General features: G+C 36.8%; 1 protein-coding gene and 1 long non-coding RNA gene across 6 annotated transcripts in view; both read right to left on the reverse strand.

Moving 5' to 3' along the window:
• Positions 1-861: 861 nt before the first annotated feature.
• LOC143258521 (uncharacterized) lies at positions 862-7,534 on the reverse strand. Its single transcript, XR_013032336.1, has 2 exons — positions 3,250-7,534; positions 862-2,788 (listed from the first exon to the last, which is right to left on the reverse strand). It is a non-coding gene; the product is annotated as an uncharacterized LOC143258521 (long non-coding RNA).
• A 9,810-nt stretch (positions 7,535-17,344) lies between these two features.
• The window catches only part of LOC143258520 (organic cation transporter protein-like), an 84,398-nt gene continuing 74,781 nt past the window's right edge, over positions 17,345-26,961 (reverse strand). For 2 of the 5 annotated variants that reach the window (XM_076517616.1, XM_076517614.1), the window contains one exon: positions 17,345-18,830. In XM_076517616.1, the coding sequence (XP_076373731.1) occupies positions 18,695-18,830 (136 nt within the window). In that variant the 3' untranslated portion in view covers positions 17,345-18,694. Of the gene's footprint in view, positions 18,831-19,131; positions 19,384-26,961 lie in introns of all 5 variants that reach the window. The other 3 variants (XR_013032335.1, XR_013032333.1, XR_013032334.1) reach the window with 3 other exon arrangements.

Below are 26,961 nucleotides of genomic sequence, written 5' to 3' on the forward strand. Positions count from 1 at the left end.
CAGACTGAAAGCTTCACACGAATTCAATCTCTCTTTCAAAGTTTCTTTGATGTCCTCTGAAAGATCTTTTGTCCTGCGTGAGACAGTAAAGCGGGAAAGGCTAGTTTGCTCCACCAAATATTTTTTCTCTGGACATGCATATTCTGTGAATATTGTTAAACAATTTTTAATAAATTATCCATCACTGAAAGGCTTTCCCTTTTCTGCCATACATTCACAAAGCTTAAAACTCAGTTTTGTCACCAGTTCTGAATTTTTCTTGAAAGTGGTAAAAACACCTTGTTGCTTTTCAATGGATGTTTTAAATGTTCAATTTTGTCCTTTCGTGCCTGACCAACAATTTCATCAAACTGGGAGGAGTGCTTAGTTGCGTAATGTCGCTTAATATTGTACTCTTTCATGACTGCAATTGTCGTTTGACAGACGAGGCAGACAACACCTTGATTATGTGGGACAACAAGATATTTTGTGCACCATTCACTGTTGAATAACCTTCCCTCATCATCAATTTTTCGTTTCTTAACTGCTGACATTTTACTAGCCCTGAAATCAAAACAAAAATTATTCTCACGAAAATAGCAAAGTAGAAAAAAACATAGAATTTATTTACACATGGAACCTCTTATGGACAGAAACACATGTTTCTAAATTGGCATCCCGATCATAGCCTTCCGGTACTTAAATTAATTGAGAATAGCAAAATACAGTGTGACCTCGCCTATTCGCGGTTCGCCATTCGCGGCCCCGCATATTCGCGGGTTATGCGCGAACTGCGTTTTTGTAGGTCACAGAGACTGAAAGGGCTTTTCGAGGAGATTTCTGTTGTATTTACTCAATCAAGCCGTTTTATCAATTGTCGTCTTCACCAAACAAGATTGGACTGCTATTGGCTGACTGCCTCAGCTTCCCCAACAACGCAAACGGCAAAGCACAGCCCGGTAACGCACGGTACAATTTAGTGAAATACATAACAGTATGCAATATTGCTACATTATTACTGCATCAATGAGTATAAGTATCATTAGTGTTTGGGAAGCATTTCATATAGTATATAATCGCATACATATACGTTTTAAAACTGCATCCAATATTCGCGGTTTTTCGCTATTCGCGGGAGGGTAAAGAACGTAACCCCCGCGAATAACGAGGTCACACTGTACATAGAATCAGATGCATCTGAAAGCAAAAAATTTAATAAATTCAGTAAAGTCACAACAATATGCTAAATAATAATCAATTTACCTTCAATCTCTTGTAGTAACTGTAAAAGGTAATAAAATTTTCACCAATAATGAATGACGGACAGCAGAGGTTAGGGAAAATTGTCGCCAGCGGGCGAAGGCGAGGTTCAGGACATGACGTTGAGTCGTAGACAATAGTGCTGACGATGACTGAAGAAGGTCGAAACGTTGTTCGCTCTTCTATGTAAAATATTTTCTCAACCCAAACGAGCCGTTTTTGCATATAAATTTCTCAACAAGTGGGTTTCTCGACATCACTGAATAGTGCTAGTGCACGTCACCTATTCATGCCCTAAGGAGGCCGACCAATCGAATTCGGCCTGCTCCTCTCTAGCAAAGATAATTTTAGAAGTTTGTCGAGTCGAAGCCTGGGAATCCCGTAGGATCGATGCTTTTAAAAATATTCCATTTGCGTTGGATTACAGATCAGGCCACATGGTTAGATTACAACAACTAGGGCCACACTAAATGGCTTGGCGGGGCGGGTTGTGGCCCGCGGGCCGCCTGTTGCACACCCCTGGTCTACACTATAAAAATCCATTTAGAATTACCTTCATATACATACCCTGATGTTTAGATGCATATTTTAGTGGGGAAAATGTATGTTATATTCGGGAAAATGTTGTAGATCTCATCATTGTCGTTGCTGGTAGAATGTGATTTCTCATGATTGTGATCTTCTCTTGGTTGAAAAGAATGACCAGTTACATGAGTAGTGCTAGTCGCTTTGGATACATCCAACTATTTTTAAGCAGTTAACGCTTGAATTAAACTGGTTAACACAGAAGATTAGCCTGAAGGTGATCTAGAAAGATCGAAACATTGCTTTCTGCTGTATTAGTAAAAGTGTTAATACTCATACCAGCTGTTCTAAGATGCAATATATAGATGTTTTGCGTGAACCTATCAGTGTCACGTGACCACAAAGAGGTCACATACCGCCATATTGGGTGGCAAGTGTCCCGCATGACTGAACGAGTTAACAACTGCTGTATTCAGTACTATTCACATATAAATGGCTGCCGCTGGCTTTTCATCACTTGTAGCACACCTGACAGGTGCTGAAAAGGCCAGGTATGAAGAAAAAGTGAAGGAACTGGGTGTAGGAGACCCGTATATGCTCCCGCCACGTGTATTTACGCCAGTAATATCCAGCCAAGACAACGTTGCTCAGAGTCAGACTGTTTCCGGAGTAGATCTGCCAAATATTACATATGGTGACATTTATATATATTTGATAAACAGGACTTCCACCTATACAAATGAAAGTCTAAAAGGTTACAAAAAACTCAGTAAAAAGAAACAATAATCACATCAGGTTGTCACTATTTCGTTATTGGCTTTTGTTTTAAATTCTATGAAAGCAAGGTCAAGCAGCCCAGCAGCAGCTTCATGTCTCTTTTGTTGTTCTATTCTCCTTTTGGTCACTTCTTTCCTGTTTTCATATTTACACAATTCAGCAGTTTTCCTTCTCTTCAGGGGAGAACGTGTAAAATGAAATATGGAAGGTACATAGTCAGGTAATAGGGGATCATCACTCTTCGTCCCTGAAACAGAGTACAATAACTTAGTTAAGATATAGATCTACAGGCATCATCAGATAATATTTATATATATAACAGATACACTGTACACTTTTAACTGAATATATATATATATATATATATAACTGAATATGCTGAACATTGTTTAACAACTGAATGTACAGCCAACAAAGTAATTATTTGCACACTTTTTAATCTTGTGCCAGTTGTGGTTTTCTGATGAATCACTTAAATTGGTCCTTTAAGAGATATTAACATTTTGTCTTAATGTACAAATGGCTATATAACCTATTCATCATGAATGATATTGTTCCTTCACTAAATTTACTATTCAATTATTTAAAAGTAAAATAAAAGTGTGCAAAAAAATATCTTTGACTGGTGCTGCAGTGTGTTCTGCTATACATATATCATGCATGTAAGTTTCAATTTATTCAGCCTGGCTATAGACGAATTATACATACCTGACACAAAATGTTTACTACAAAGTCTGGTGTGCTCTGTGGATGTCCCGTTTTTCCTATTGACAGTTGCAATCCATCGTCTTCTTCAGTCGGGATCTTTAGGAAATCTGTAGTATGACACATTTTCCACCTGTCCATGTCGATTTGAACAGTTAAATGCACAACACGAGTGTACCATCGCGCACTTTTGACTATGAATCACCCTTGTGTTGGAATATAAACACGCCGAGCGTTCCACCCATCATGGCGGTCAGCAATAACTAGGTCAAGAGTGACGTCACACGAAAAACCTCTATTGTTTGGTTCCAGTTTGTATTATGTAATCGTCCGTCACATACGCCTAGCAACGCATCCCTTTCTCATGATGTCACTAACTTGACACTAGCGTCCTATGTTTACAATTTGTAGAACTATGACGTCATTACCTTTGTTGACATCAATCCCTTCTCTCTTTCACTGAGGTCTACGCGCGTGTAACGCCCTCTAAGGCTGTGTGTGTCGCGCAGTATCAGGGATAACTACAAAACTGTTACAGAAAGAACTTGCTTATCATTGCCATTAAGTGAATTTTCTGATGCGAAAGGTCATTGACATTTCTAGAAAGTCACTCTCTTGATCTAGCTAAGTGGCAAGAGCTCAAGAGAGAATGCTTAATCCGTATATCTGAATCAATATAACGATTACACATGAGATAAAGGTATTGTGCTTACTATAAGCGTAAGTTGAAATATAGAAATGACAGCAGAAATCTTAATCCTAACAAATAATGAGGTTAGCTGAAAAGTATTAGTTTCATGAAATTTTGCTGCCTGATATGTAAAATGAATTTGATGGCTGCACATTACAGGACCACAGCTACCAAGTAACTTCATAAAATGATCCCAGAAGGTTATGAAAGTGATATTTCAGTAGCCAGAATCTGGCTACTAGTTGGACATAAACTAGTGGAGTACATGACTATTTGTAAAGGTGATATGTTTTTGTAATTAAATGTGTATGTCTCCAGCAGTATTTTGCAGTCTTAATTTTATTTTATTTCTTCTATAAAATGTTTCCCAGTTTATCCATAGATTTGTTTACAGGAACATGTAATTTCATTAATGACACTTTGTGTTTATTGTCAGTTTGTTCTTTCTTTAGTTTTGTCAAGGGCAGATCTGATTCTTTTGTGAGATTATTGATCTCTATCAGTATAAAACTTCTTGGCTATAGAGTTGATTTTTCAAAATTCTAAACAAAACAAACCAATCTACTAAGTATATATATATGATTTTGTATTTTAATATCTACGTAGTTTTTAGTGTTTCATTTTATATATTAAGTACTGGTTTTCAATCTGTATATTATTAGAATAGTATTTATGATACTTTTTCTTTTATTTACCGTAAAATATCAAGATACTTGTATTAAAGTGATTCTACATATAATTATTAACTATTCATTTTGTTAACAAAGTTATAATGAAATTAGAAATGATTGTTGTGATATTGTCCTAAACTGTTATTAAATAATTTGGAGTTTGTATAGATAAGTTGTCCTATTGTGTATAATAGTATGCATAGCACATAAGAATAAATTTTTGACGGTACTGAGACTTTGGAATGTGAATGCAATGATCAATGACTGAAGCATGAGAAAAGATTACTTGATACGAGTTTCTGTATGGAAGTTGAGTCTTGTAAAGGCACATTAAGAATTCTTGAAAATTTCCTTGTTTCAAGGAGAGTGTAATATAGAGGGAAGAGACGAAACAAACACTTATAAGAAATAAAACGTTAATAATATAAATATATCGAACAAAATATTAAAGCAACAATACATACAGAGAATGTTTCAATATAATTTTCCTTCAGTAAGCTAATTTCGAATTAGTAAACAGTAGGTATAAAGAAATGAGCTCATTTAAGTAACCACGTGTGTATATAAACGTAATTCACTTTTAATTTCGAAAGTGACACTTTTGACGCATAACTAGCCAAGATGTACTTTCCAAACTGGATTTCTTCTCAAAAGTTGAATACCTGGAAGAAAACACTGCTGTATAACAACTTGTCAAAACTATAAATATCAGACTATTAACTTCGAGCTTGGAAAAAGTCTGCTAAGAGGTCTAAGGTAAACTGATGAGATGAGTGATTATATAAAGTTAAAATAGCTGTCAAAGGAGTTGACAACAAACAGAACTTAAAGTAAACTAAAAGACATTTTATAGCATGTGGTCAGAGTAAAGATATCAATGAGCACATGAGATCAAGAGCTCTTGTGTAGCTTCTGTGATTGCAATTGAAGATGCTGAGTGAATGTAGTCACATACTGTATACAAGTAAGCGAGATAATACCTAAAAGTTATAAACGCAAGTTAGATATAATCCGCAGTAAGTCAGTCTGTATCAGAAAACATTTACCAGCTGCCCATCCCGCAACTGAAATGAGCCACCTGTCAACTATTCACTCTGTTTCCACAGTGTAAGTCATGGTTTCCCTCCGAGTATAGTAATGTATTTTATAACTTAGCTTTTACATTTTCGTTAAAGATCTTTTAAGTGACAATCATAATGGCTTGAATTAGCAAAATTAGAAATGTTTAGCCATAATATGCTTTTAGAATAATGTAAAATACTTAATAGAGATAATGAATGTTCTATTCTTTTAATCAAAAAACCTTTGCTTCTCTTTTTATTGGCCCAACATGGCCAGGTGGGTTAAGGCGTTCGACTCGTAATCCGAGGGTCGCGGGTTCGAAACCCGGTCGAACCAAACATGTTCGTCCTTTCAACCGTGGGGCAATATAATGTGACGGTCAATTCCACTATTCGTTGGTAAAAGAGTAGCCCAAGAGTTGGCGGTTGGTGGTGATGACTAGCTGCCTTCCCTCTAGTCTTACACTGTTAAATTAGGGATGGTTAGTGCAGATAGCCCTCGTGTAGCTTTGCGCGAAATTCAAAAACAAACAAACTGTTTTTGTTGTCATGTAAATCTCCTCGCTACTGGATATTTTCCATTTTGGAATAAATACTGCTTGTAATTAATAACTTTCCCCTCTGTAGTGCTCATTATACAAATAAGCCCCTATATCAAATATGTGATACAACTGTACTGAATTTTATTGAACTCCTTTGTACTACTAATGCAGTGGTGGCAACCATCAAAGGTGTTCATCAACGTTCATAAGGAATAAAATTGCTGAAAAATAAAATACTTTATTGCGTAGCTATAAAAACAAGAAATAGAGAACTAATATAACATTATACAGATAAAAGGCCTCTGGTACACTCAGTAAAGTAACTACTTTTACGTCGAGATAACCGACCTCCATGTGAAGTATTAGTGCTTGTCAGCACAACCTCTGAGATTGCCATCTAATATTCAACATCATGTTTAATTGTATTTATAATGCATGGAATTTGTTCATTAACTATAGCTAACATAGAAAATAATTAGTTATTGAAATTAGAACTTTATTTGTGAAAATTTCTTCAAATGTATCAAATTGGGCTATACCTTACTATATTAAATCATCAGCTATTAAATGTGTTGAAGTATCAAGCAATGGATAAGCTTCATCTCTCTTAAACAAGTGATGATTAATGACCAAAAAACACCATTTAACTTTGTCAAGGGTTTGGGATAAGACTAGCGATATCTAGAGTTATTCATTGTAAAGGAGATTCAATAGTTCTCTGGTAGTTCTGGGTAGGCGAGTTTTTCATCTGGGCAGCACACACTGTGCAATACCAACACCAGTGCTTAACGACCATCACACACTGGCACAATTACCTGTAATATCTTGGTAGCAACACAAATATTACTATCAACTTTAACAAGTCGAAAATAGGATTCATCTGAAAAGCCGACACATTGCCAGAGTGCTAACTGTAAGCTTACGTGCTGTTTTGTCCAAATAACATGGTGATAGTAGTGAATTTTGGTTAATATCAGTTTGAAAACTTTTGCAAAATAATCTTGTTTGGTTAGTCTCCTATTCACTATTCATTGAGATACCCTGGAGTGAATGCTTGTCATTTCTCTTATAAGCTATTGCAAGACTTCTTTCGACCTTGAAGTGTTAACTTGATCAATAAATGGTCATATCAGGCATTTGTTTTTCAGCATCTACCAGTAAACTTTCCTAGAAGTTTTCCTGTAATCCAATGACGTTTCAGGATTTGGGATACAGTACATAAAGGGAATCTTACTGTACTGGAAATACCCGTTTGCTTCATACTATTTCTAGACAGTTTAACAATTTGATGTCCTATAACTTCTAGCACGTGACGAAGCATAACTTTACACCAAGCCCAGAGAAACAGTCTGAACAAAGTATTCATCTGTTTTGAAAAATATTGTAACAAAGGTACGCCCTTTCATACAAAGCAGGTGTGCGTATGTTTTAAAAAAAGTGGTTAATAACTACTACCTTCTTTGTTACTACTCAAACATTTATTCAATATTACTTTATGCATGTAAACATCAATTTAAAACAGTATTACAACACTTTGACCAAGACTGTACGTTATTCATATAGTTGTCAAAGTTAATTTTGTTAAAACACCACTGACTTTTAATAGACTGTTTGATTATTTTTGTTAGAAACTATCTATGTAACTTTAGCTTGATGATGTCAGAAAAGCATAGATTGAAGAAAGAAATCTTAATATGAAAAAATAAAAATCCTACAACCCCAGCGCTTTCGAAAGGTAAACCTTCTTTCTATAGGGATAAAATGAACATGGTGGTGTAAATGAATGAGTGATATATAAATGCATTTCAGTCACGTGATAAAGGTCATTTGAGCTTCTATAGAGCATCTTTGTAAATTTTTAATATACCATTGTTAAATTTATCTCATTTCCGATGCAACATACTCGGAAAAGAGAATGTTATGTAAAAATAAAGCGTTAGAAACATATTGCTTTATAGATAGACAAGAAAAAAACGATACTTGCTTTAAATTCACAACGGTGAAACTGAAATTTGATAAAGAAGAATAATACGGTTGATAAAGTTTGAACGCTTCGGAATAACTTATTCCATTAAAATCGTGTTAAAAAGGTGATTATTACTAAAAGCTGAGTTAAATATTAAAATGTAGAACAATTTTAAATCCAAAAAGCGAATCGTTAAGGGTAAGGTAGTCAAGCTATGAGTAGACTTACTTTAATGCAGGGGTCAAAGTCTGCAAATCCTGTGGTGATGATAGAGAGATCGTTAAATGGGATATTGTGACCTGTGGTTTCAGAATGTTATGGAATGGATAAGTGGCTAGGTTTAAATAGTGAATAACTTATTCTGTTAGATACTCTTAAATATGCACATACTCTAGTTTTTAAGCAAAGTTTCATTTTGCTAATATGCATGGCCTTACAGTCATTACACGCCCATGACCCATAATCATAACATATTAGTCACAACTTGATAAAACCTTTTCTTATTTTAAATAAAGTTTTAAACAGGCATCGGGGCAGTATTTGGGGAAGCGTTTCTTTATTACGTTATTCTTATACACAAGCTACTGCTTAGACTATGCACTAGAATTTTAGTCGAATATAACCAAATAATATAAATTATCTTAATCTATGTGAACACAGAGAGTACTGTTAAAAGCTATAACCAGTGCTAAATCGGGTTTTATAAACATATTTACGTGTACCTATGTTACGATATTAACGAAATATAGTAGAGCAAGTAAGTCTTGTATTTTTGTCAAACCCATATTTATCACAAATTTCGTAAGAATCGTACATTGTTCGCGATAAGGAGAAACACACTTAAAATAAAAATGTATTCTCAAAGACGGTTGGTATGAGTATTAACACTTTAATTAAAATAAAATAAAGAACAATATTTTGACCTTCTGTACTTTATTTTAATTAAGGCGCTAATACCCATACCAACCGTATTTAAAATACAGTCGTATGTTTAGCTCATTTGTTGTATTTGTTTGTTTGTTTGAATTTCGCAAAAAGCTACTCGAGGTCTATCTGCGCTAGCCGTCCCTAATTTAGCAGTGTTAGACTAGAGAGAATGCAGCTAGTCATCGCCACCCACCGCCAACTCTTGGGCTACTCTTTAACAACGAATAGTGGGATTAATCGTAACATTATATGGGCTGAAAGGGCATGTTTGGTGCGACGGGAGTTCGAACTCGCGACCCTCAGATTACGAGTCGAACGCCTTAACCCACCTAACCATGCTGGGCCGTCGTTTGTTGTAACTTTATGTGTCATTACTCTTGCCTTCCATATTTTTCTCGTTGTCTTAAATGAGTATTGTAACATCACTGGATCTCGTATTTTGTAGAAAGTTAAAGGCCTCGGTTAGGCAATATATATATATATATATATATACACACACACACACACTGCTGGCCAAAATCTTTAAGCTAATGAACACAAAGAAAAAATGCATTTTGCGTTGCTAGACTCAACCACTTATTTGAATAGTGCTTTGAAAGATGACAATAAGAAAAGGGAAAATAAAAAACACTTATTTTTAGCATTTTATAGGGAAAATGTGATCACTGTGAAATTAACTTAAATACTAGCTGGTCAAAAGTTTTTTTTCTTTATGTTCATTGGCCTTAAGATTTTGACGAGCAGTGTATATAGACACACACACAACTAAGTGAGTACAAATTCAGTAAGAAGACTTTAAGTTAATAAAAGTGAAGTTAAACTGCACAATTGTTAGTTTATCCATAACAAGCAATATTTAAAATGTTTCACAGTGGTATTATAACAACATAAAGTAATTTTTTGTTAAAGGGTGTTTAAAGTAATTTAACCATTTAAAGCTTTAGATACAACGGTATATATTGTGATAACAAAAGAAAAAGGATAATTATTTAGACTTTTGGTTACAGCTGTGTTATTCTATAATGTAAAGAACTTTTATAGGTACGTTTGATTCATTTTGAATATATTATTTTAAGAAACTAGTATCTTTGAACAAGAAAAATTACGTGAAAATGAAGTTTAACAAACCACAGAGCAAGAGGAAGATGTAATTCTTTACAAATCTGAAGGAGCAAGATTTTCAACTAATAGCATTGCAAATCCGAAGAATTAATATATAATTAAACTCGAAACCTCAAACCCAGTTGATGTGTGCCACTAAAATGTTTGAAAGCAAGATTTGGAAGATAATATTGATTGATTGATTTAGTGTTTTATGGCACAAAGCAGCTAGGCTATCTGCGCCAAACGTCCGGTAAAAAGGTAAAAATAAAGTAAATGTAGTAAAATACATAAAAGGAAATGAAGGTAAAACAAAACATCATTGAAAAACAGAAAAAGTATAAAACCAATCTTGACACCTAGTCTACAATGTTAAGAGAGAGAGCAGAGTAAGAAAAGTTGTAAAGGACTTTCTCTAGCAAAATGGTAATGATCATAACCCGCCAGGAAGACTAACAGGAAAGTACAAAAACCACCATCAGTCACCTGAAGTTGGCCTTTCCAATCCTGGTTCCGGGTTATGTGTCATAGCAGCCATTATCAAAATGTAAAATAATAGAAGTTTTAAAAGACACTTAGCTAATTCGTAGTAATGAGTAGCCAAATGTCCAGTAAAAAGGTAAAAGTAAAGTAAATGGAGTAAAATTTGTAAAAGTAAATGAAGGTAAAACAAAACAAAACAAAACAGCAATTAAAACAGAAAATGGCGTAAAACCAATGTTGACATTGGTAATGATCATAACACGCCAGGAAGACTAACAGGTAAGTATAAGAATCACCGTCAGTCACCTGTAGTTGGTCTTTCCAGTCCTGGTTCCGGGTTGTGTGTCATTATGGCCAGTACTAAAAGGTAAAGTAGTAAAAGTGTTAAATGACATGCAGCAAAAGTGTAATAACAACTCGCCAGGAGGACTAACGGGTAGTTCAAGCGGATAGTTCAAACAGCAGCCTTTCCAGTCCTGGTGTCGAGTTATTTAATGTTCTGGCCATTTCCCAATGTCAAATTGAACTAGAGAGTATGAAACTGTAAAAAAGGAACCACAATTAAAAAGGTGTAATTAATAAATATGCAACACTTAAATGAGATTCAAAAGATTAATGGCCATTAAAAAAGTAAAAACTTTATCAAGGTGGACAGTGTCACCATCACCAATAACACTGTCCAATGTTACAGATAAACCTTGGGAAAAAACATGTTTAAAATATTGCCGTCGTTGAGAATTGTAACGATGGCAAGAAAGTAAAATGTGGCTGATAGTGATTTGAGTGTTACACAAACTACACATTGGTGCATCAGTGCCAGATAAAAGAAAACGATGAGTATAGAAAGAAGCGAGTCAGTATAAATAGTGCAGTTGGAGTACTGCTCAGCTGCAATATGATCCAGAGCAAGAGATATGGCATACAGTTCAGCAGTGAACACAGAAGCTGTAGAGGGGATTCTGCACGCAACTACCGAACCGCAGCAAACCATAGCAGAGCCTACTGAATTACCTGATTTGGAACCAGCTGTATAAATGGGAACGGAATGATTGTTTGAAAGATGTTCATTAAATAAAAGACGGTACTTCCAATCTGGAGTATCTGCCTTTTTCAGATGACTGAAAGAAAGGTCACATTTGGGGGCTGTAATAAGCCATGGTGGGATGGGCTGACCTGTAGAATCTACAATGTTATCCAAGGACAGACCCAATTCATCCAATTGTGCCCGGATGCGAAGGCCAAACGGAGCAATGGCAGATCGTCTGTTCTGAAAAAGTAAGGTCCACCGAGGAAGGAAAACACATCCTGAACATGCTTTGTTAAGGAACGAAGTTTTGAAGAATATAGTAAAGATAGTTGCAAAAGGGCAAAGGTGCAGAGAAGGTTCATGAGATTCAACGTATAAGCTTTGAACTGGAAAGGTGCGGAAAGCCCCAGAGCAGAGTCGAAGACCTTGGTGATGAATGGGGTCCAGCATCTTTAAGGCCGAGGATCTGGCAGAGCCATAGACCATTGATCCATAGTCGAGTTTTGATCGAATAAGAGCACGATATACCTTTAACATTGAACATCGATCTGCTCCCCAACTGGTAGAAGAGAGGACACAGAAGATGTTCAGTGCTCTTGTGTATTTAACCCGAAGCTGCTTTAAGTGTGATATAAAGGTCAGCTTACGGTAAAAAATAAGCCCCAAGAACTTGGTCTCAGGGACCACTGGCAGCGAAACTTCACCGATACGGAGTTCAGGATTAGGGTGGATACCCCGTTGGCGACAAAAGTGCATGCAAATGGTTTTAGAGAGAGAGAAATTAAAGCCGTTTGCCATGGTCCACTTCAGTACACGATTGAGGGCAGTTTGTAGTTGCTGCTCAATATGTTCGACGACTGACACGAGATGTGAAAGTCGTCGACATAGAGTCAGACAACAGTGCAACAGTCAGAGGGAGTTGTTCAGTCATGGCATTAATATTTATACTGAAAAGTGCGACACTCAAAACACAGCCCTGAGGGACCCCAAGTTCCTGTAGAAAAGAATGAGAAACTGTTGAACCCACACAACTTGGAATCTCTTGTCCATTATTTTTTTTTAATAAACATGGGTAAATGTCCGCGTAACCCATATATATGGAGGTCTCGCAAAATGCCATACTTCCATGTTGTGTCATAAGCCTTCTCAATGTCAAAGAATATTGATACAAGATGTCGTTTGAGAAAAGCTTCTCTGATTGCTGTTTCAAGACGAATTAGGTGGTCTATGGTGGAGTGCTGTCGTCGGAACACACACTGGGAGGGCGAGAGGAGGTTGTTTGATTCGAGGAACCAAACAAGACGAGCATTAACCATCCTTTCTAAGGTCTTACAGAGACAGCTCGTCAAAGCAATTGAACGGTAGTTTGAAGGAATCTTGGGATCTTTCCCTGGCTTAGAGAAAGGTAAAATAATAGCCTGGCGCCAGGCATCAGGAAAAACATTCTCCTGCCAGATCCAGTTAAAGACAATCAGGACATCAAGAGAAGCAGGAGATAGATGGTGCAACATGTCATAATGAACATCATCAGGTCCAACAGATGTACTAGCAGACCAATGAAGGGCCATTTTCAGTTCCACCAGTGTAAAAGGACAATTATAGTCAAAGAAACAGTCAGTTCAAAAGGAAAGAGGTGAACGCTCTGCCCGAGTCTTTATGGCCAGGAAGGTGGAGGAACAAGCATAATTGCTAGATACCCGGCAAAAGCTTTCACCTAGAGTATCAGCGATGCTCCGGACATCATCCACCTCCTGATCATCAGAGAGTAAGATTGAGAGGGGAACAGAATTTTTGTGCCCATTAACCTTTCGAATCCTGTCCCATATGATCTTGGAACTGGTGGTAGAAGATATGCTAGTTGTGAACTTAATCCAAGATTCCTTCTGGCTTTGACGTCTTACCCACCTAGCATGTGCACGGGACCATTGGAAAGCGACGCAGTTTGAAAGTGTGGGATATCTACGAAAAGTATCCCAGGCCCATTTTTGAGCCTTCCATGCTAAGTGGCAAGCAGGATTCCACCATGGACGAGGATATCGTGGAAAACGTGTCGAGGTTTTAGGAATACACTGAGCAGCTGCTTGTATAATACAGCCAGTTACCGCTGCCACACAGTCGTCTAGTGATGGCTGATTTACAATGGCAGGATCCAGTTCTGCGAGAGCAGTGAAAGTGGACCAGTCTGCCTGATCCAGCTTCCACCGGGGCATGCGGGTAGGGTGGCATCGACCACGGCCAGTCTCTCTCAAAAGGATTGGAAAATGATCACTGCCTAGTGGATTACTGTCAACCCTCCATGAAAAATGGGAGAATAATGAAGGGGAGCAAACCGAGAGATCAACAGTGGTAAAGGACTGACTAGGTGCATGAAAATAAGTGGAAGAACCAGTATTGAAAAGAGAAAGATTGTGATCAGAGAGCATACACTCTACAGAGTGACCCCTTCCATCAATAACAGAACTTCCCCAGAGGGGATGATGTCCCAGGATTAGAAATGGAGATGGCAACTGTTCAACGAGAGCATCAAGGTCTGATTGAGCATATGTCTCTCCAGGGGACAGGTAGAGAGAACAAACAGTGATGGTATGACCCAAGGAAACACGGATGGCTACAGCATCCAAAGGTGTGTTGAATGACAAAGACAGGGTGGGCACATGCTGATCAACCAATAGTGCCACCCCTCCATCACACAGCCTCTCACTTATGTACAGAGAAAACTGCCGAATGGTGACTGTAACAGAAAGTTTGAGAAATGTTTCTTGTAAGGAATGACAAACAGGATGGTAGGAAGCAATCAGTTTTGAAAGCATCCAGATTAGAACGTAAACCTCGACAGTTCCATTGTATCAAAGTGGCCATTTTTAATGACGGATAGATGAAGTGGCTGGAGAACCCTTCTGTTTACGACCACGTCTTTTTTCCTTACTGTTCTTAGTCGGAGGAGGTCTATCAACCTCCATGGATCCTGCCCTTTGTCGAGTGGGCAGGTCTTTGTTATTGGAAGGGGATTCCAGTGACTGAGGATGTGAACAAATGATTGTTTTGCTTCTTGTGGTGGGAGAAAAAGATGTATCAGAAGAAATGCCTGTATCTGAAACTGAAGGATGTGGATCTTGACGTTTGTTGGAATGTATGGGAGGAACAGAGATGGGTGTGAAAGTCGATTCATCAAGCTTTTTAACCGTGGAGGTCAAAAGGCTTTTCATTTGTTTTGAAAACAATTCTCTTAAAAGGCACAGAGAGATCTGTCTGCACTCCCACTGCAGCAGCATATGTCCGAGATGGTGTGGTGGGCAGTAACTTCAGAGCCTCAGGATAACTAATGTTATGTATTGTTTTCAAAAGCTGCACCTCTTTTTCCTCCAACCATTTCGGGCAAGAACGAAAGTAGGAGGGATGAGAACCATTGCAGTTGACGCAATGTGGGTCCATGTCACAGTCATAGGCATCGTGGTCCTTGCCTCCACAACGAGCACATGTCAGGGAACCACGACAAGATGTCTTTGAGTGGCCGAATCTCTGATATTGGAAACATTGAAGAGGGTTTGGTATGTATGGCCGTACCCTGTAAATGAGATGCAGGTGCACGTGATGAAGTAAATGTCAAAACGATGGTATTTGTTGGCAGTGTAACTCCATCTTTGCGAGTAGAGATGCACCTCACTGCAAAAATTCCTTGAGTGGAGAGACCAGCGAGAATCTCTGACTCGGGAACGTTCTTCAAATCCCTTTCAACAATAACTCCTCGTGAAGAATTCAAGGTAGCATGGGGTGTAACCTCAATAGGTATATCCCCAATTGCCTTTGAATTCAATAGGAGTTCACTGTGTTGGGATGTGGATGTTTCAACCAATATGTCTCCAGATCGAAGCTTCTTTACTGACTTTGGAGAACCAGCAAGTCCCTCTAGTCCCTTCTGAATAAAAAAGGGGGGACAATTGCCCTAAAGGTTTTTCCGATAGAGAATGTAATATAAGAAAATGAGGTACGTGTGTTACAGATGTTGAAGATTGCTGTTCAGTCTTCAAGACGTGGTCGCTTACCCATTGACTGTTTTTTCACTATTTTATTTAAATTTTTTGAAGGAGGATCCATAGGAAAAAAGAAAAATTTCGATATCCATTGACCCCACCCACCATGGAGCTCTACAAGGGGACGCACTACAGAATCATGCAAGGACAATGCAGCAACGCCAGGGTTTCGTGAGCACTATACCCAAACACTAGCATCAGGCACAATGTCCACAACACCCATTGAGAACTTCCAACACTGGTACTTGGTTGACTCTAGCCCAAGTGGACCAGCCGATTGACCCAAGAGGGGCCACCCGTCTACAGGAATTCAAGGCCAAAGTGGTGTGTTAGGGTTGGACCCCTCAATCACCAGGATCCTCACCTCCCCTTCACGGGTCGCCACTCACGGCAAACACATGGGTTGATGTTTAGATCCCAGAGAAAGTAACCAGACAGAACAGAACCTTCCCTGGGAGGTCCCCTCACCACGTACAGGAATCCACACAGAGGGGTGGAAGATAATAATGGCGAGAATTAGAATGAATCTCAATTATTGGTAAAGAGAACAACTTTTAATACATTTAAAAAACACATTGGTCAGTTAAAATAAAACAACTCTTCAGTTTTGACATCTTTCTTCAGAATTATTTTATTTTGATTTGTTTCAGTTTTGTTTGATTGATTACAAGATAACATATACTAGTTTTGAATTATCTAAGTTGGTTCCCATTTATATTTTCTAAATGAAATAAACTTTGTCAATCTTTTGTACATCTTTGTCATTTAAAGCACAAAAGAAATATCAGCATCTGGTTACAGCTTACAAAACTTCGTATGAATTTGAACTGTTTATACTTTTACATGATAATGCAGTCATTTGTGAAGCTTTTATCCAATTAGGCACTTTCTTATGAACGACTTTCAATATGGATGTGTTGTATGAATTGTTTGAATAAGTAATAATTCTATGTACAATAGAATCAGTTTTGTTTGTAAAAATAGACTTTAAAGTAAAAATATAGTTCATCTTTTGAAATTGTATATTGCTTAACTCCTTCCTTTATAAAATACAAGTTTGCTCTAATTTCAGTTTTATTTATTACATACTGTACATTTTTATTATCTTAATCTCTTAGCATTTTTCTTTGTGAACTAAATTTTTCCAAGAAATAAAATTTGAAATTAAAGTATTAAATTTCCAATTTTAATGCAACATTATGAAATTTACTGTTCATATCTCAAGTTTTGAATAATAAGCATGAATAAACAGCTACAAATTGTTTTTATATAAAAACAAGCATGAAGAGTTGTATTTAATATTAGGAAAAGGTTTTAATATTCATATTTGCTGATTATTAGAAGCAGAGTACAGCATAACAAAATTTCAGTTTTAGTGTAAACAAAGGTCTGGCACATTATGAACAGGCATGGTTACTATAATTTATTTCAGATGTCTAACATTTTAATATTCATAAATGTTAATCTTAGCTGGTAAATGTATATTTCTAAGCCTCTGTTAATAATAAAACAATAAAATTAGTTTATGATAAAACTGTTTTATCAATTAAAACCGTTTGTAAAACTACCACTAGTGATTAAGCAACATGCAAAGCATATGCCTACATATAATGTATTTTAATATACAACATGAAAACATGGTACAACAGATATCATGACATAATATAAGCAGGTGTTTTGACATAACACATAGGTATTCTTAAACATTATATCAGCAAGTCCCCTGACACAGCATATAGAAATTCTTAACATGGTATCAGAAAGAGTTTTCACATCACATACAAGTATTCTGACAAAACATCAGTAAGTGCTGTGACAAGATATAAGCATTCTAATTAAAGATATAAGCTACTGTTGTTTTAAGTAAAAACTTAAATGTACAAACAACTTCTTTTAAATGCTAGTTTCATTATTTGATTTTTACCTATACAACAAATGAATAATCACTGTTTTAGTAATGAAGTTATGATTCAGTCTCGTAAATATTTAAATCTTCAAAATAAATTCAATAAATTGTATTCTAAAGATGGCTGTATGGATACTAAAACTATTTAAAATAAAGTACAGAACAACGTTTTGACCTTCTTAGGTCATCTTCAGGTTAACAGAGTTTGTAACTGACTGTTGTTGGGCACGTCTTAAGGACAGAAGTGTAAACAAGTATGAGATTATAGTAGACATTGCAGTTAGATGTTAGGTTAATTAATATAGGTGTAAATGTTCTCTTTTATATTGATTTAATTTCTGAGTTCTTGTATAAGTAGAGCTTCTTTGATTTTGTGTTTGTATTTGTTTTCTATGGTCAGTTGTGCTTATTTGATTTGCAGTATAAAAAATTTACAAAGGTGTTTTCTTGTGTTCTTTAATATGGTAATCTTTTTGTAAAAATCTTATGTTCAACAATTCATTATACTTATATTTGCTAAATATGATACATTGATAAGTTTAATCAAGGTCATTATTTAAATACAACACACTGAAAATTCTGGAATGTTCTTTAGTAGATTGGATTTGTCAAACTGTTATTAATCATACTTTATATAATCATATATAATTTTATATATTTGGAACCTCGACCTAATCTTAAAACACATGAATAGTGTCAACATATTAATTATTTATCATGAATCTTTTACATACATATGATAAAAAAATAAAAATTAGGCATTTGTAGAACTAAACAATGAAAAATAAAATAAAACTTTCTTTGGAGGGGGTAACAGCATACACACTTGTACTAATAGCTGCAGCTACAACCTAAAATTTGCTATATAGTTAGTACACTGTTACACTTATTCACTGTTGATAAGGTTTAGTTAGAAAATATTTGATTGCAATCTGGTAAATAACTGCTGCTTTTGGTATATTATAAATATAGAAAACATGTGAACAGGAAGTAGATTCACCTTTCTCTTAAATATTACATTACCAAAAATTAATAAACACCCTTATGCTAAAAAACTCAACTGTTCTTCTTTATTTTCAAACAAACTGTTATTGAGAAAAACAGTTCCTTCCTGCAGTTTCTTGGATGTGTGACTCTCATCATTAGAGAAATATTTTTGTGGCAGTTGCTTTATAGAGCTGCAAAAATAAAATTATTTCAATTAAGATAGTTATTGTCAAGCAACTTGTTAATATAAATAACAGTCTCAATCACTTCTACATCTGTGATATCTCAACTGCCTTGAAGAACCCTAGTATTAAAAAGGCCTTACGGCAACTGGATATAACAGATGTAGTGTGACTGCTATATTATTATATACAATTCTTTATTTTCACTTAAGTTATTCACTTGCAGGCTTAACTTCACAAATAAACTTACTTTCAGAATTAACTTGCTGACTATCTAAACAACTGAACAGAGACAAACATGATAACTCACTTGTAACACAAATAACCTTCCTTGCACTGAAATAAATTAATCATCACTGACTACCCACATTTAAACTGCATCCTTATTTCTACATATTTGAGAAGTTCTTGGCTTGGTGATTACGATGCTTGATTCAGAATCTGAGAGCCACAAGTTCAACAAATCTCCATCATCAAATACGACTGGGGTGGTCTATTCATGGTATTTACTTCTTGATTGACAGACTCATTAACTGATTAATCCACGATGATGAGAAAACTACTTGAATTAAAAAATGTATTCTCAAGACAGTTGGTATGGGTATTAAATCTTTATATAAAATAAAGCACAGAACAACTTTGACCTTCTTAGGTTTGTTGGTTAATTTAGTGTTTATGGCACAAAGCAGCTAGGCTATCTGCATCAAACATCCAGTAAAAAGTTAAAAGAAAATTTAGTAAAATTCATAAAAGAAAATTAAGGTAAAACGAAACAAAGTTTAAAAAAACATAAATAGCATAAAACAAATGTTTACATCTAGTCTACAACATTTAGAGAACAACTACAGTAATTAAGTTGTAAAGGACTTTTTGTAGCATAATTGTAGTTATCATAACTCACCAGGAAGACTAACAGGTAAGTGCAAAAACCACTGTCAATCACCTGAAGTTGGTCTTTCCAGTCCTGGTTTTGAGTTATTTGATGGTACAGCCATTTTCTAATTTCAAATCGAACTAGATGGACTGTGATTCTTAAAAGGGAATCCCATTAAAAATTTCTAATGTATAAATTAAAAAACTTAAATGACATTAAAAAGATTAATGGCCTTCAAAAAACTAAAAACATTACTAAGGTGGATAGTGTCACCATCACCAATAACACTGTCTAACGTTATGGACAAACCTTGAGACAAAACATGTTTAAAATGGTGCCGTCATTGAGAATCGTAACAATAGCAAGAAAGTAAAATGTGGCTTATTGTGATCTAAGTGTTACACAAACTACACACTGGTGCATCAGTTCCAGATAAAAGTAAATGATGATTTAAAAAACTGACCAATGTGTAGTCTAGTTAGAACAACTTCCTTTTTCCGATCCTTATGGAAGCAAGATGGCCAAAGTCCTATATAGGGTTTTATTTGGAAAAGCTTGTTTTCACGTTGCTCACTCCAAGTCAACTGCGAGTTGGCATGGAGCTGAGCCTTGAATACAGTACCATAGTCCACGTATGGGACAAGCACAGCAGTAATTGGACCAGAGTAGATACATTTAGCTGTGGTGTTGGCAAGCTCATTCCCACAAATACCAACGTGGCCCAGTATCCAGAAAAATTAAATAGAAATAGATGTTAAAGAGAAATGGACCAGTTGGTCTTGAATATTGATGAGAACAGGGTGTGAACCAATTCCAGGGCCAACAGAGAACTAAGAGAGTCATTATAAATAGTGCAGTTTGAGTACTGCTTAGCTTCTATGTGATCCAGGACAAGAGAAATAGCATACAGTTCAGCAGAAAACACAGAAGGTGTAGAGGGGATTCTGCATGCAACCACCAAACCATAACAAACCATGGCAGAGCTCACACAGTCACCTAATTTCAAACCATCTGTATAAATAGGAATGGAAGGATGGTTCGAAAGATGTTCAGTGAACAGCAAACCAGACAGTATTTCCAATCTGGAGTGTCTACTTTTCTCAGACGACTTAATTGGGGACTGTAAGACGCCATGGTGGGATGGACTGACCAGTAGATACAGCAGTGTTATCCACGGACAGACCCAATTCATCCAACTGCACCTGGATACGTAGGCCAAAAGGAGCAATGGCAGACCGTCTGTTTTGAAAAATTATGGCCCACCGAGGAAGGAAAACACTGAGAGATGCTTTGGTAAGGAACAAAGTTTCAAAGCATATATTAAAAACAGTTGTAAATGGTGAAGGTGCAGATGAGGTTAAGACAGTGTACAAACTCTGGACTAGATAGCTGTGGAAAGCACCTGCAAGACTGAGGTCCTGGTAGAGCTAGATAGTAGAGAACCATAGTCCAATATTGACTGAATAAAAGTGCAGTAGATTTTTAGTACAGAACACTGATGCACACTCAAGATGTGGAAGAGAGGAAACAGAGGATGTTCAGTGCCCTTGTGCTTTTGACATGTAGCTGCTTGATGTGTGGAATAAAAGTTGCTTACAATCAAAGATAAGCCCCTAGAACTTTGTCTCAAGGACCATGTGAAGCACAACTTCTCAGAGACAGAGCTTGGTATGAATACCTAATTGACAGCAGATGTGCATACAAATGGTTTTAAAGCAAGAAAAGGTAAAACTGTTTGCTGTAATTCACTTCAGTAAACAATTGAGGGCAGTTTGTAGCTGTGCATGGACCCAATGGAATGTGATGTAGTTTGGAAGCATGGGATACCAAAGTAAGGTATCCTAGGCCCTTTTCTGAGCCTTCCGTGTTATGTGGCAGGCAGAATTCCACCATAGATGAGGGTACCGTGAAAAATGTGTTGAGGTTCTAGGAATAGAAAAGCATCTGTCTGGACAATACAGTCAGTTACTGCTGCCATACAGTCATCTATTGATGGTTTACAGAGACAGATTATCAAAGCAATTAGACAGTAGTTTAAAGGAATCTTGGGATCCTTTCCAGGCTTAGAAAATGAGAGGGCAATGGCCTGGCACCAAGAATCAGAAGAAATATTCTCTTGCCAGATCTGGTTAAAAACAACTAGAACAGCAACAGAGGTAGGAGAGAGAGATGGTGCAGCATCTAATGTTGAATATCTTCAGGTCTGAACAACATACTGCCAGAGGAATGAAGAGTAAGTTTGAGTTTCATCAAGGTAAATGGCGATTAAAGTAGTAGAGACGATCAGTTTGAAAGGAAAGAGGCAACCATTCTGCTATAGTATTGATGGCTAAAAAGGTGGGGGATGAAGCATAAGTACTAGATGCATGAGAAAAGCTTTCACCAAGAGTATTGGCAATGTACTGGCCACTTCGGATTGAAAGGGGGCAAAAGTATACTGCTCACTGACTTTCCAAATCTTGTGGCAGAAGATGTGAACTTAATCCAAGATTCCTTTTGGCTTTGATGTTCTACTTGCCGAGCATATTCACGGGCCCACAGAAAAGCGATACAGTTTGAAAGTGTGGGATACTTGTAAAAAGTATCCCAGCCTGTTTTTGAGCCTTCCATGCCATATGGCAGGCAGGATTCCACCATATTGGTGAAGCTACCATGGAAATTTTAGGAATACATTGAGCATCTGCCTTGATAGTACAGTTAGTCACTGTTGTCATGCAGTCATCTACTGAATGGTTTACAGGTGATGGCATGATCAAGTTCTGAGAGAGCAGTGACAGGAGACCAGTTGGCTTGGTCCAGCTTCCACTGAGGCATGCAGGTTAAGTGACATAAACCACAGTCTCCCTCAAAATAATAGGAAAATGGTCACTGCCCCATGTCAACCACTCAAGAGAAATATGTGAAAGGTGAAGATGAACAACAGTTAAAGACTGACTAGGTGTATGAAAATAAATATGAGAACCAGTACTGATGAGAGAAAGATAGTACCACCTCACTAATGTCTCCCAGGATTAAAAACAGAGATAGCAACTATTCATTGAGAGCATGAAGACCTCATTAATCATAAGCCTCTACAGGAGACAGATAGAGAGAACAAAGATGGTATGACCTCAGGAAATGTGGATGGTTATGGCCTCCAAAGGCATATGAATTGGCAAAGACAGGGTGGGTACATGCTGGTCGAGCAGCAGTGTCACCCTTCCATGAACTCGTCCATCACACAACTTCTAATTTCTGTACAAAAAAACTGCTGAAAGGTGACTGTATCTGTAGGTTTCATAAATGTTTCCTTACAGGAAACACACACAGGATAGTAAGAACCAATCAGCATGAACAAATAATCTTTGTGCATCATGGACCAAATAAAAAGATGGACCCAAGGAAATACCAAAAGCTGTAACCAAAGGAAGTGGCACTAGGGAACCATGAGAAGGAATGGTGGGGATAGAGATAGGTGTTAACTTGTCAACTCTTTAACAAAGGAGGGCAAAACATTCCTCACATGGTTTGAAAATGACTGTCAGGCACTGAAAGATCTGTCTGCACTCCAACTTCACCAATGGAATGGAGTGCAGCAGTATACCTCTGAGATGAGGTGGTGGACAGTAACTTTTAAGTTTTGGAGTACGAAATGTTGTGAACCATTTTCAAATGCTGTACCTCTTTTTCCTCCACCCACCTGGTACAAGAATGAAAGCAAGAAGGGTGAGAGCCACTACAATTATCATAATGACAATCCTTTTCACACTTGTAAGTATCATGATCCTTGCCACTGCAAGGAGCATGCATCAAGAAATCATGTTGTGGTTCCTTTGAGTGACCAAACTGCTGACATTGGAAACATCCAAGAGGGTTCAGAATGTTTGGTCATATCTTACAAGTTAGATAACCTGCATTGATGGTGGCAGGTGGACATGGTGATGTAAACATCAAAATTAGAACGTTGGTCAATATCCTAATTCCATCTTTGTGAGTGGAGATATGCCTCACTGCAAAAACTCCTTGAATAGGAGAAACCAGCAAAGATCTCTGACTCAGAGATGTTCTTCAAATCCCTCTCAACATGAACTACTTGTGATTAATTCAAAGTATCATGGGGAGTAAACTCAATGATATCCCCAATGACCTTTGAATGCGAGAGAAGTTCAGTGTTTTGGAGTAGATGTTTCCATTAAGATGCCCTGTAATGTAACTGACTTAAGAGCCAGCAAGCCCTTCTAGTTCCTTTTGAATAAAAAAACAAGAAGCAAAACAGGGAGACATTTGCTCAAAAGATTTGTCTGATAAAAGGATATAATTAGAAAATGAGGTACAGATGTTAAAGTTATAAATTGCTGTTCAGAATCTTCAACAATGGTTGTTTACCTATGGTCTGTTTTTTATTACTTCATTTTTGAGTTGGGGGTTTCACAATAAAGAAAACATTTTGGTGTCCACTGATCTCACCCAACATGGATCCCTACAATGCCAAACAAGGAGATTGCAACAATGTCAATTTTGTGAGCACTATACCCAAACACCAGCAGCACACAATATCCACAACACCTGTTGAGAATGTCCAACACTGGTACTTGGTTGATCCTAGCCTAAGTGGACCAGCAAGTTGACCCTGGGGGGCACCCCAAGGCCACCAGCCTACAGGAATTCAAGGCCAAAGTGATGTGTGAGCATTGGACCCCAGAAACACTTGGATCCTCTCCTCTGCTTCACAGGTTACCACACACAATGTGGGTGAATGTTTAGTTTTCAGAGGAGGTAAACTGAAAGAACAGAACTTTCTCATCACATATAGGAATCCACATTGAGAGGCTTTTTTGCACCTGGCTTTTGAATACATTAAATATTTATTGGAATGTTATATTTTGATTCAAGGTTTTTTTTCCAAATGTGTTATTTTGTTGCTAATATCATGAGTATATTTTATGCAGCAGTGCAAGGTATTGTAGTTTGCTGTATCTTGATATTTAGTATTGTTTATTTAGGTAGGAATGGAGGTGTGTGTGTGTGTTTTTCTATTTTGAATTGAGTATTGGCTCTTGTGATTTTGAGATTGAGAAATGCTCTTTGGTTAGTTTTTTCATGTTCACAGGTAAGCTTTATGCTGGGGTGGTTGAAAACTAAATGTGTTCTGTGCAAAGTATGATAAAATTCTAAGACTTCACCTTTATTCTGAAGAATAATGTACATACATCAGTATTATATGCTATCTCCTTCAAAATAACCTCTCCCTAGCTGAGACAGTTGTTTCAACATTCCTGACATTTTCGGAAGCAATGCTAGAAGTCTTCAACTGTTATGTGACTAAGTTTTGCTTTCACATTATTATGGATGTTTGGAAGTAATCAAATCCCTTTCCTTTAAACTTACTTTTGACTTTTGATAAACAAAAAAAATCACAAGGGGCAAGATTGGGAGAATATGGGTGGGTGTGCAATATGACAGGGATGTTTTTTCCTGCCAGAAATTCTTGAACAGACAGAGCAGTGTGTGAAGATACATTGTTATGATGAAGAAACCACTGAGCATTCTCCCATATCTCAGAGTTTTTTACTGACTTTTTTCCCTCAAGCAAATTAAGACCTCCTTATAAAAGGCCTGGTCTTTCACCTTAGCAACCATTTCATCAGTGGACAATGTCGATAGTTGCCCAGGGTGTGGGTCATCTTTGACCAATTCCTGGCCATCTTAGAAGGATTTTATCCACTGATAAACGACAGTGTTACTTAAGCAGTCATCACCAAAGGCAGTTCTTAAAATTTTGAGGATTTCTGTTCCTCCTTTACCATTTTTCACACAAATCTTGATGCAAACACATTGCTCTTCTTTTCTGTCCATTTATAATATGACAGGGGCAAGAGATACATCTGACTTTGAACAAGATTTTTGCAACACAGATACAAGGTATGGAGAAATGGCTTGCTCATGGGGTAGATTACTATTTGTACTTTGTACACACCTCAGTGAAGTTCACTGCCTCTGTATTGGCACCTGTAACAGTAGAAGTCTTAGAACTTTTTGATCAGACCTCATAGATGTGAATCCAGTCATTGTGTCATCAACATATCTGTAACAGTATAATGATAGGTGCAAGGCTGAATTGACTGCTTGAGATTGACATTTGCATCAAATAAGCACAATATAACCATAGAAAACACCTAGATAGTAAATGGGGAACAAAGAAGCCCTTACAAGCCCAATTTATACAACTCAAACCAAAACTGTTGGTTGGTTGGTTGATTTAGTGTTTTATGGCACAAAGCAGCTAGGCTATCTGTACCAAACGTCCGGTAAAAATAAAGTAAATGTAGTAAAATTCATAAAAGGAAATGAAAGTAAAACTAAACAGCATTGAAAAACAGAAAAAGCATAAAATCAATATTGACACCTAGTCTACAATGTTAAGAGAGAAAGCAGAGTAAGAGAAGTTGTAAAGGACTTTCTCTAGCATAATGGTAATGATCATAACCTGCCAAGAAGACTAACAGGTAAGTACAAAAACCACCGTCAGTCACCTGAAGTTGGCCTTTTCAGTTCTGGTTCTGGGTTATGTGTCATAATAGCCATTATCAAAAAGTAAAGTAATAAAAGTGTTAAAAGACATGCAGCAAAATTGTAAAAGTAATTTGCCAAATGTCCAGTAAAAGGTAAAAAAAAAGGAAATGTAGTAAAATTCATAAAAGGAAATGAAGGTAAACACAAAACAGCAATTAAAATCATAAATGGCATAAAACTAATGTTGATATCCAAACTACAAAGTTGTAAATGACTATCTGTAGCATAATGGTAATGATCATAACCTGCCAGGAAGACTAACAGGTAAGTACAAGAACCACCACCAGTCACCTGAAGTTGGCCTTTTCAGTCCTGGTTCTGGGTTGTGTCATTATGGCCATTATCAAGAAGTAAAGTAATAAGAGTGTTAAAACACATGCAGCAAAATTGTAATAATAACTCGCCAGGATGACTAACTGGTAGTTCAAACAGCAGCATTAGTCACCTGAAGTTGGCTTTTCCAGTCCAGGTGTTGAGTTATTTAATGTCATGACCATTTTCCAATTTCAAATCGAGCTAGAGAGATAGAGACTCTTAAAAGGGAACCACAATTAAAAAGGTGTAATGAATAAATATCAAACACTTAAATGACATTAAAAAGATTAATGGCCATTAAAAAACAAACCTTTATCAAGGTAAACAGTGTCACCATCACCAATAACACTGTCTAACATAATGGACAAACCTTGGGACAGAACATGTTTAAAATAGTGC

The sequence above is a fragment of the Tachypleus tridentatus genome, chromosome 8 (assembly GCF_004210375.1).
Source record: "Tachypleus tridentatus isolate NWPU-2018 chromosome 8, ASM421037v1, whole genome shotgun sequence".
Classification (NCBI taxonomy): Eukaryota; Metazoa; Arthropoda; class Merostomata; order Xiphosura; family Limulidae; genus Tachypleus; species Tachypleus tridentatus.